The sequence below is a fragment of the Populus nigra genome, chromosome 14, assembly GCF_951802175.1.
Source record: "Populus nigra chromosome 14, ddPopNigr1.1, whole genome shotgun sequence".
In the NCBI taxonomy this organism is placed as follows: Eukaryota; Viridiplantae; Streptophyta; class Magnoliopsida; order Malpighiales; family Salicaceae; genus Populus; species Populus nigra.
Window position 1 is genome coordinate 13,149,712 of NC_084865.1, and position 11,900 is coordinate 13,161,611.

The 11,900-nt window shown below is 34.4% G+C and overlaps 1 protein-coding gene across 1 annotated transcript; it reads left to right on the forward strand.

Annotated features, from left to right (window-relative positions):
- Positions 1 to 1,831: 1,831 nt before the first annotated feature.
- Positions 1,832 to 8,538, forward strand: LOC133673182 (succinate dehydrogenase [ubiquinone] flavoprotein subunit 1, mitochondrial). Its single transcript, XM_062093877.1, has 16 exons — positions 1,832 to 2,082; positions 2,475 to 2,642; positions 3,336 to 3,423; positions 3,798 to 3,944; positions 4,012 to 4,152; positions 4,867 to 4,952; positions 5,044 to 5,136; positions 5,225 to 5,288; positions 5,453 to 5,596; positions 6,029 to 6,216; positions 6,543 to 6,717; positions 6,839 to 7,009; positions 7,455 to 7,524; positions 7,609 to 7,729; positions 7,815 to 7,852; positions 8,058 to 8,538. Exons 1-16 carry the CDS (start codon positions 1,978 to 1,980, stop codon positions 8,158 to 8,160), a joined length of 1,902 nt encoding a protein of 633 aa, XP_061949861.1. The 5' UTR covers positions 1,832 to 1,977; the 3' UTR covers positions 8,161 to 8,538.
- Positions 8,539 to 11,900: the final 3,362 nt, after the last annotated feature.

The following is an 11,900-nucleotide window of genomic DNA, read 5'->3' on the forward strand; positions in this document are numbered from 1 at the left end:
CGTGCATGTCGGGGAGGGAGGCAGGGCGGGGTTAGGTCAATTATTCTAGAGTTCTCACGCTGTGATTGCTTTTATTTTAAGCATTCTTAGAATAAAGGCTAAATTATATATATATATATATATATATATATATATATATATATATATATATATATATATATATAACCCTCTGAACTCAAGGAAGAAAAAACACTTAATATCTCATCCTAAATAATATGATTTTTTTTAATTTGTCCCTTTCCTTAGAATTTTGTTGAAAAATTGACCGGAAAGCACGTAAAAATTCTTTTAATTCCTCTCTGTATTTTTATAACTAATAATAATAACAAAAAAACACCAACCGAGCTTAGGAAAACATGTTTACTAATGAAAAAGAATAAGAACCTTACCATCTACCATCTTATTCGTTATCCTGTGATATTGCTATATTCGAAAATTGGACGGAGGGTTCATATCACAAAACTGAAAATAGAAGGACCCAATCAATTAAATTGGAAGTAGGGTATTCGATTGATCAAATTAACTAAGTAGAGGGACCACGCTTGTGATCAACCCCTTGACAAGCACAATACTTTTTTGGTGTTTAATGGTGAGGTTGCTGGGCTACGTGGCTACCTCCTCCATCAAAAATTGATCGTGGCCAAAAAGAGCGCCAACGTGGTTCCTCTCCGCAACAACTGCCACGTCACCATCGATTGAAGTTGCTCTCGTGGTCTCCTAAATCACCATGATCACCCTCCAAACTCATGCCACGTTGCATCATTTATTGTCTATCAACGTCTACCAACTCTTCACGAATGATTGACTTAGCACAAAAACTTTGAAATAACAAGATTCCGAAAAAAGACTGTTTAATGGATAGACAAGGACATAAAAAAATACTTGAGATCGAATTTTTATTATTTTAAAATATAAATAATAGAAAGACATGTTATTTCTTTTTATTTTATTTTATTTTGTTAGTGTACTTAAATACTATCTAAATGGTAATAGTTGGATTAAAATAAAGAAAATGAGGAATAGAAAGCAATTTCGAATTGTCTTGAATTTTCGTATATTTCACTTTACAATTGGGATTGTTATAATAAATATTTTGATCCAACACCCATGCCCCAAGTCCATGATATTTGAATTTATTAAATCATTTTTAACTATTTTTTTATTTTAATATTTGGGATTGCTATAACATAAATGTCTTGATACATATAAAATTAAATTTAATAAATAATTTTGTATACTATACATATAAAATTAAATTTAATAAATAATTTTGTATACTATTTTACTTAAATTTAATGACTCAAATGATCACAAACATGATAGCAACATTTTAAATATGAAGTATTTTTTTTTTTAAGTTTAAAATGGGTGTCCTGATCAGTTTTCGTCCACCTCGATTAAACCCATGGGTCCTAAAATTAATCACCATGTAAGTCTCCAGTGGTCATCATATGAACAACCACATGGCTCGAACCTGAGATCACAGAGGGAGCAAACCTCTTGCTCCCAAATTTTTACCACCGAGCCACCATGTAAATGGTTCAAATATGAAGTATTTAGTCTCTTAATAAGGGGTGTTTAAAAATATAATGAAAATTGTTTTTTTTATTTTTTTATTTAGAAATATATTAAAATAATATTTTTTTAATATTTAAAATTTATTTTAAAATTAGTATATCAAAACAATAAAAAATAAAAAAATAATTTAAAATAAAAAAATATTTTTTTTTATAAAATACAGGACAAGCGGACACTAAATTTAGATTTGTTTTTTCTTTTTTCGAGAGAAGAGAAAATACAATTATCTATCTTAAAATGCCGACGATGTTTTCCTTTTTTTCCTTTGGCAATTAAACAAAATAGAACACACGCCCCCTTCTCTCCCCGTTTCTCAGATTGATAGAGAATATTATAACAAACTCTCCTTCACTGCAAACTCTCCATCACAGGTAACAAACACAAAAACAGAAAAGAGAGATGTGGCGGTGCGTGGCTCGTGGCCTTCGCCTTCCTTGTTCAACCAAGAGATCATCTAATGACTCTTTTAGATCTCACATTTCCAGATTTTTCTCCACCGATACTGTACGTCTCTTCTTTTCATTTTCATCTGAATCGTAGGGTTTTTGATAGCTCACTTGTTACTTGATTGTGATTTTCAGGCTTCTTTAATAGTTGATTTTTGTTCAATATTATGCGATTGTATTATGTTAGGGTTACATTTTCTGTTTAGATTCTACTATCGAGGGTTTTTCTATAATTGTTTAGGAATTCGATTTTTTATGAGTTATTGTTTTTTTTTTTTTAAAAAAGCTAGTTAGTTTACTAGTTTGCTGAGAGAAGCTGGAAATCAAAATTAGCACGGCTCTTGATAATTGTTTGTTGTTTGTTTTCTTGCTTTTGTGATTTTTCGAAATAATCTAGGTTAAATTTTTGCTTGTTTGATTATATGATGTTTGTGGTGGATTGTTTGATAGACTGGGGGGAGATCCTCGTACACGGTTGTGGATCATACTTATGATGCGGTTGTGGTAGGAGCTGGCGGTGCGGGATTGAGAGCTGCTATTGGACTTTCAGAGCATGGATTCAACACGGCTTGCATTACCAAGCTTTTTCCCACTCGTTCGCACACTGTTGCAGCTCAGGTATGCTGCCAGCTTGAAGGTGGTAGAGTATAAATATTGATGTATCGAAGATTTTGTGGTTGAGTTATGTTCTAGCTGATATTATATGATTTGTGCATACTTTAAGTGTAGAAAGATGGCTGGATCAACATTTTTGGTTTCCTAAATTCATTCTTGGTTGGAAGAATACAATGTTTACTGAGAGACATAAGGGCTTCTAAACCACTGGGGGTGGTTTTGCTATTGATACGAGGTTCATATTTTGAACCGTTGGTAATATTTTGGAAGCAGTTTGGGTGGATGGGGGATGAGGATCAGAAGGGCATGTGATATCTTTGTGCTTAGTATGATTTTTAACTAGGATACGAGGTTCATATTTTTAACCGTTGGTAATATTTTGGAAGCAGTTTGGGTGAATGGGGGATGAGGATTATAAGGGCATGTGCTGTCTTTGTGCTTAGTGTGATTTTTAACTGGGGATCATAAGGGCATGTGAGCTTTAGGGTCCTGTCTTTAAGATTCAGATAAGAAAACACCTCTTTTTTTGCTTGTTATGACTTTTTTTATATTATGTTTTCGCTGTTGGATCAGGTGTAGTTACTGTAGGTATAAACATTAACTGCACTTAATGGGATTCCACTATCTGATATCTGAAGTCTGCTTCTTTTTGGATGGATGTATTACTGATATGCCATGTAATGCTAAATTCTGTAGGGTGGTATTAATGCCGCTCTGGGAAATATGACTGAAGATGATTGGAGATGGCACATGTATGACACTGTCAAGGGAAGTGACTGGTTGGGTATGTTACTTGATCGAACTAGGAACTTTTTGTTGTAGTGTATGCATTACATTGAATCTGGAAAGTTGAGATTTTACTGTGATGCAAGTAATTATCCTACATTTAATGAGGCTGCTCTGCCTTTATACTTATCTTCTTCTTACAAAGTCAAAGATAAATTGGCATCTGATACAGTAAACCACTGGCATTACATGTGTATTCCTTATATTTGCTGAAGGGTACCGCTTTTCATTTTGAAAGATCTTTGTGTTTTGGGAAATTGGGACTTAGGCTAAGGGGCTTATGAACATCACACAAATATCACAATCTACATTTTGTGATGCTCATGACTAAATTTTGTTTTTGAACATCAATGTTCTATGATATTTGCACAGGTGATCAGGATGCCATACAATACATGTGTAGGGAGGCGCCAAAAGCAGTCATTGAACTTGAGAACTATGGTTTACCATTTTCTCGAACAGAAGATGGAAAAATTTATCAGCGTGCATTTGGGGGTCAAAGTCTAGATTTTGGAAAAGGTGATTTGAGATTGCAGAGTAATGTGCTTTATGTTAATAGCTTTCTAATATTTGGTTATTCTTACAGGTGGGCAGGCATATCGTTGTGCATGTGCTGCTGATAGAACTGGGCATGCTCTTTTGCATACTCTCTATGGCCAGGCTATGAAACACAATACACAATTCTTCGTGGAATATTTTGCTCTGGATCTAATAATGAATAATGACGGTATGTTTATAAATATCATTTACATTTTTTTCTAACAGTGTTCACTTGTCTGTGCTTGGTGGTATAAAACAATCAGTGTATCTCAGACTATGTTTGGGAGGGTTTTAAAGGGAAGGGAGAGGGATTAAACCCTCCAAGCCTGTTTTGGGGTTTATTTCCAAAGAGAGGAAAGATTGGAGGATTTATGATAACCTTTAAGTCTCTCCAAATCATAGAAAACATCAATAATAGAGGGAATGGATTTGGTATACAATTTTTTATTTTTTTTCCCATTATTACCCTTAGACCTTATCATCCTCCATTAACCAAACTCCATGTACATGGACTAAAACCATTTGTACATGGTTGCTCTAATTGGTTGAAACATCTTTACGTCATGGGCTTCAAGGGATTTTGGGTACTGAGCTTATCAGATCTCTGCCATAAGGCTAGTTGATGGTTTCTCATAATTGTTCAAGATAATTTTGTATTGTTGCCGCATAGGTCATATTGAAGATGTTACATTAAGTGGTGCCTTTTTGGTTCATTTTTAGCTGTATTTACTTTTAAGCTTTATTACATTGCATTTATTTTATTATCTATATTGAATTTCTTGCTTTTTTTATTTTTTTTTCTTTTAGGCCCTTACATAGAATAAACTTTGTATTTTCTTGTTATTATACTTGGAGGATGCATATGCTGTAAGTTGACTGCTTATTGATATTTGATGAACAGGTAGCTGCCAAGGAGTAATTGCATTGAATATGGAAGATGGGACATTGCATCGATTCCGTGCAGCGTCAACAATTCTGGCCACAGGGGTACTATATTGTAGCCAATGCTTGCTGGATTTCAAGTACTTGAAAAAGATGCCTTACTTCAATTTACCTGTATCCTTGTATGTTTTCTCAGGGCTACGGTAGAACATACTTTTCTGCAACCTCAGCACATACATGCACTGGAGATGGCAATGCAATGGTTGCACGGGCCGGGATTCCACTTGAGGTTAGCTGTGATTCTCATACCTAAAGTGAGTAATATAGAAGTTTTCATATCCAGGTATTTATTTTCTTCTTGATGTATACTTCCACAGGATCTGGAGTTTGTTCAGTTTCATCCTACAGGCATATATGGGGCTGGGTGCCTCATTACAGAAGGTTGCTTCTTTTTTCAGCTCACTTGGAAAACACGTTGCATGTCTTTTTCCTTCTTCTTTTTTGCATGATATGAATGTAGCATGATTACTTTCTCTAAATAAACTGATTTTGATTCATTTTAAACTGAACAGTGTGTGATTCTATTTTTTATCTGTGTCACGTAGGATCTCGTGGTGAAGGCGGCATCCTTAGGAATAGTGAAGGTGAGCGATTTATGGAAAGGTATGCACCTACAGCCAAGGATCTTGCTTCAAGAGATGTTGTTTCAAGATCCATGACCATGGAAATTCGGGAAGGTCGCGGTGTAGGTATGCTTGATAACTAGATCCAGATATTTGCTAATGAAATGCATTTAGCAGATTTTATGTGTATGTTTATTATCATTATTTTTCTTGTATCTGAAGATTTGACTTGAACTGTGAGCTGATCTAGAACAGATTCTCAGAACAGTAGATTTTTGTATGACTAGAATGTAGGTTTTAGTAAGAAATATTTCTTATGTTTATTTTTGTTCTTTTCTAGTTTATATTCACAGTAGCTTGTTTCTTATGAATCATGGAAAGTTGTAATACATTTATTTATGCCTGGACCGATATCTACTTTTAGGTTTGAGTGAGAAGCTATATATCCATAGGTTGCCCTGTTACACTAGACTACAAGGATTGAAAGTAGTACCTGCTCTCTATCTGATGTGGATACTCAGTTTAATATATAGAACGAATTTCATGCTGTTTTGACAGGACCTTTGAAGGACCATATCTATCTGCACTTGAATCACTTGCCCCCAGATGTGCTCAAGGAGAGGCTTCCTGGTATTTCTGAAACTGCTGCCATTTTTGCTGGTGTGGATGTTACAAAGGAACCCATCCCAGTGTTACCAACTGTGCATTATAACATGGGTGGAATCCCCACAAATTACCATGGAGAGGTGAGAGTTAAAGAAATGCATCTTTTGGGTTTTGCTATTGTCACTAGTCAGACGCTATAAAACATGTGTACATAAACCTAAAAAAAAAAGTGTACATAAACCAACAGAAGGCTAAATAATCAATTGAGAAAATATTTAGAACTAGGTGCTTTAGGGTTAAATTATCATGCTTCAGTATAACATGTTCATGAAAGAGCACATTTCAAATCAGCAAAAATATAATATTTTTTTAAATCACACAATGTTGTTTTTTGATTCCATCACACTCGTACTCAATTCATTTTTAGTATCCTGCTTTCGTAACTGTAGCTCATTATGTTCTTCAGGTAGTAACCATTAAAGGTGATGATCCAGATGCTGTTATTCCTGGACTAATGGCTGCTGGTGAGGCAGCCTGTGCTTCAGTTCATGGTGCCAACCGACTTGGTGCCAATTCTCTTCTTGACATTGTTGTGTTTGGCCGAGCTTGTGCAAATAGAGTAGCTGAGATCCATAGACCAGGCAAGTTGAATGTTTAATTGCTGTAGATGAATTAGCGATGGGGTAGGTGTTAGGATTTAGTTTCCTATACAAAGAAAAAGAAAGGCTCGAGGATTTGATGTCTTCAAATCTCATTTTGCAGGGGAGAAACAGAAACCTTTGGAAAAGGATGCTGGGGAGAGAACTATTGCACGGCTGGATAAACTAAGAAATTCAAATGGATCAATTCCAACTTCACAAATTCGGTTAAATATGCAGAGGATAATGCAGAGCAATGCTGCAGTGTTTCGCACGCAAGAAACATTGGAAGAGGGTACTCAATTTACATGAACTACTGTTTTGTCTTGCTATAATTCCAAAACTCTCAGGTCATGTTTTGTGGAATGCATGTTCATCTAGTAAAGTGAACTATCACTACTTCCTCTTGTTGGTACATTAAATTAAACCATCACGGTCTCTAGCATACCATCCTCTAGCTGCATTTAATGGATATTGATTGTCCCAATCTTTTCCCCTTTTCCTTGTCCCTTTCTTTTTCTCCTTTTTGCATGAATTGTAAAATTGAGTTATTATTGCATGAACTTGAAGGGAAGGGCTTAGGATTCAAATACCAGTCCCACAGTTCTAATTTTTTTTTAATTATTTTTTTACTATTTTCAATTTTCAATTTGATTATGCTGCCATTATTTTGAGGCAATTTTTATTTTGGTTATATTTATCTTACTATGCTTATTGTTCCTACCCTGTTACTTCTGCAGGTTGTCATTTGATTGATAAAGCATGGGAAAGCTTTCATGATGTTAAAGTGAAAGATCGGAGTTTAATATGGTATATTACAGTTGAGGCTGTTGATGATCAAATTATTTGCAGTTTCTTTGTTGTTTGAACTTCAATTGTCATGTCTTTTAACAGGAACTCTGACTTGATCGAGACTGTAGAGTTGGAAAACCTTTTGATAAATGCCTGTATAACTATGCACTCTGCTGAAGCCAGGAAAGAGAGCAGAGGAGCACATGCCCGTGAAGACTTCACTGTTAGTCTAGTTCTCTCTTAAGTTAATTGTTTCTCTTTTGCTTCCAGTTTTCTTGCAATAAAAGTAAGTTGCTTTGCTTTTGCAGAAAAGAGATGATGAGAAATGGATGAAGCACACTCTGGGGTAAGTCTTATATCTTGTTTCTACCAGAAGATTATTTATTTGAATCGAAGATGTAGATTTCCTGTTATCATAGCAGAAACTGAATTCTGAAATGGAGCAATTCAAATGATGAGTCAACCTGTTAGTTTGGAGGATTGTGATTACATCCAAGTCAACCTCTCATTATTCATTCATGTTAACACGACGGTGCTTGTTGGATTTGCAGGTATTGGGAGAAGGAGAAGGTCCGACTTGATTACAGGCCAGTTCACATGAACACATTGGATGATGAGGTTGAGACCTTCCCACCAAAGGCTCGTGTTTATTGATATATATTTGATCTTTAAAGAACCAGGACGGCATGTGGAGAGGTTTTGCTGAGATGCAATAACCTCCATGGTGAGAATAAGCCTGCGGTTGCAATAAATTATCTTAGGTACATCACTTTGACCGTAATGCTACTAAATTCAAGATGGAAGTCATCCATATATCTTAATCGATCAAAGTTGGATTTGTATTTTTAGCAGTAAGTGAATGCCTGATTCATTGTTAGTTCAGCCAGCAATGAGTTGCTTGGAATTTTGTCTGAAATTCTTCAATTTCCAACTTCTTGGTTTCTACATTGTAATGGAGTCACTGGTCTAAGGTGGCGTGTACTGATCACATACTTGTTCCTAAAACTGTCAATAAGATAATAATTGGTTGCATGTGTTAGGTGTGTACTTACTGCCTTATTTTAATCTCAATTAGTTTTCTTCGGCGCCAATCATCATGCTATTACCAGGAAATGTTAGATAATATGTAGGCCTCAATGTATATCATTACTATATTTTTTGTGCCCTGGGCCAAGCCATAATCCGTTCAACATGGAAGCAGTGTAGGGATGTGTAGTTTGTTTTAGGCTCTATTTGTTAGGAAGTAGGGAAAAGGGTAAAAACGAAAGGATGGATATTAACCTGGCTGTGGCTAATAATTGAGGAAAAGGATGGAAGAGATGCATGCTGCGAAGGATAGCACCCATGACCCAACCCAAAAGGAGGAAGCAACCCCGTCCTCCCTACTCATCTTCCCGAGAAAAAGTGGGTTCGTTGCTGGTTTTAGAGGTTTTTATTGCTTTCGGCTCTTGAGGTCGAAGATGCTTTGTTCGGTGGGAAATTCTTTTTGGCATGGCTAATCATCTCTTCTGCCTTTTCTCCATTCTGATTCAAGGTGGGATTATGAATAATGAGTGGTCATCTTTGAATCTAGACTACAACAACAATATAGATCGCTGGGAGCTGGTTTTGAAAGAATTGGAGACAATAGAGGGAGAAGAGTAAAGCTTTTTTCTTCAGAAAGATTAAATGAGAGCTTGAACAGGTACCGTCCAAGTCGAAATCTATCATAGCAATTTCTTTTTTTATTTTATTTTTTTTGGTGATATATCATAATTCGTTGCAAGAACATCACGATAGAGGGGCAAGTAAAGACCGATCGTGTATACAACTAACCACTGGGTGGTCTACATTTAAGTCATCATGATCTTGTTTAATAATTATGACTATTGTTGTGATGACCAGTGGACCGTGTTTTTAGTTTCAAAAGCATGGAATTTGAAAGTAAGGTAAAGAAATTGCTGTAATGAGTAGTTTATTTGATTTGTCAAAGAAACAATGTCACCCACCACAAAAAAATAAATAATACACGTCTCTCTCCATCTTGTCTTGAGGTGAGGACAATTAAAGCCACCATAGCAGTCTTCGGATCAAAACATGAATCCATGGCAAATTTGACTGAAAAACAACCATTTGTCATCATTTACAAAGAATTATTTAAAAATGATCGTCACTTCATGTTCTTGTTTGCAATGAAGACATGCACCCACTATCCTAGTAAGGATTACAGTTTTGCAAGAGCTTCGCAATCAAAAACAAATAAGAAGAAACAAATCCTAGTGTGTGCCTAATCAAAATGATGAAGAAATTGCTTGGTACACGTTGTGCCATCACTTTCCTCTGATCTTATTTAACGCTCATTGTCTACTGTCTTCCAAGTAGTAGAAGCAGCTAAAAGTCAATACTCGGCACCAAAAACTAAAAAATAAAAGAGTGGTTTACAGTAAATTATCGGTCCCCTATAATTCACTTGCTTTCTTGTTTGCTCAAAATACAACCACCAACATTAAAACTTCAATGGCCATACTCTATTGTTCAAACTTCAAGATCCTTCATCCCTCAATTACTCGAAAAAATAAAGAAAAAAAGACAAGACTGGACCCGTGAGCCCTGTTCGTGACATTTATAACGTCATTAGGAGAAGCTACCACAAAAAATAAACAGTAGGGTAGGTGTTAAGCTTACAAATTTAACCTTGATAGAGACTTTCTATAGGCATTGGAGTCCAAGTTAGATGTAGAGTTAAAACTTAAAAGGTCAGCCGGCCTTTCATGACGGACCAAATTAAAGAAGGTAACAGCTTGATGAGTGGGTTAACTCGTTCTCTTCCACATGGTGACATCATACTATAAGAATAAGACTTAGCTATAACACTACGATCGAACGTGGTGTAATTTAACTAATTAAATTTTAAATTTATTTTATAAAAGTTATGAGTTTGAATTTTATAAATTTTAATCAAATTCTGAATTTATTTTCTAGAAATTATTAGTTTAAATCTTATAAATCTTAGTACCACTAAAACTTTACAAGGTTATTAATTTCAGGATCTGTGATTCAAAGTATACACAAGCTGATCTGAATATTTATATTAAAAATAAAATAAAAACCTATTTTGCAAAATACCAAATTCAAATTGAGCAAAAGCTTGACAAATCCTAACAAGAAGATGTTAATAAGATTTTATAACTTTGTCATTAAACTTTATGCAAACAAACACACAAAAATATCATCCAGGAAAGTGCCAGTGAATTAGACGGTGCCTGTTGGTTTTGAATAGTCTTGATTTCATTTTCAGCCGCATTTTCATTTTTTTAAGTTCCTCCACGAGGGAAAGGGTATTTGATAATATTATATACTAGGTGTGGGCCCGCATTACGTAGCCATATTTTTTCCGTAGTAAAAACAATGTCCAGACACCATAAGTACGTTTTGAAAAAAAATAAAAAACCAATGGCATAGCTCTGAACAGTATAATAAGTTGATTTATTTTAATTACAGGATAAAATTTTTTTGGCAATGATAGTAAGTAAATAATTTTTTTTAAAAAAAAATAACTTGAAAAAAAAACTTTTAGAAGTATAAAATTGAATAAAAAATTAGCATGAACCAACCCTCGGTAGCATGATAGATATGTAACTTGGATGGTAAGAAGCAAACCAACCCGGATTAACATAAAAAACTTATAAATCAAGTCATGAGACTGTGATAATCCAACACGAAAGAAATTGAAGAAAATTATGGACCTAATTTTTTTAAAAAAAATAACATCAAACAATGAAAGCAAAAGGAAAATAAGCAAGAAAAAAAGGATGTTGACCCGTGTTAACATATCAGGCTCATGATATGGGTCATTAGACTAGAGTTACCATACATGAAAAAACCATGAAAACCTCGGTAAAACAAATATTGAATGATGAATTTCAAAAAAAAATCATAAAAAAAACCCAAAAAATAGCAATTAGAAGAATAGAAATAAAATCAAAATAAAAAATAAATTAGAGGGCAATCACAATCTTCGACTAAAAGGTGAAATTGAGAAGAAAAATAATTTTAACAAAAGAACAAAAAAAATCAAAATAATAAGGATTAAATTGAAAAAATCAATATACCATAAATTTGTATTAAAGGATCAAATTGAAAACCAAAAACAATTGCACAAAAGGGTTAAGAAAAAAAATTTAGAAGAATGAGAACCAAAATAGGAAAAAAAACACAACAAATTGAGATTTAAAGATGAAATTAAAAAAAATCAAAACTTTACAAAAGGACCATTGGTTAAGGATAAAAATTAAAAACCAAGAGAACATGCACCAAATCTTAAGGCAAGACAAATTGAGGGGTAGTTTTGAAAATTTGTAGGGCTAGGCATCAAAACCAAGGAGGAGAGAGATGAAGAAAAAAAAGATCGTTGA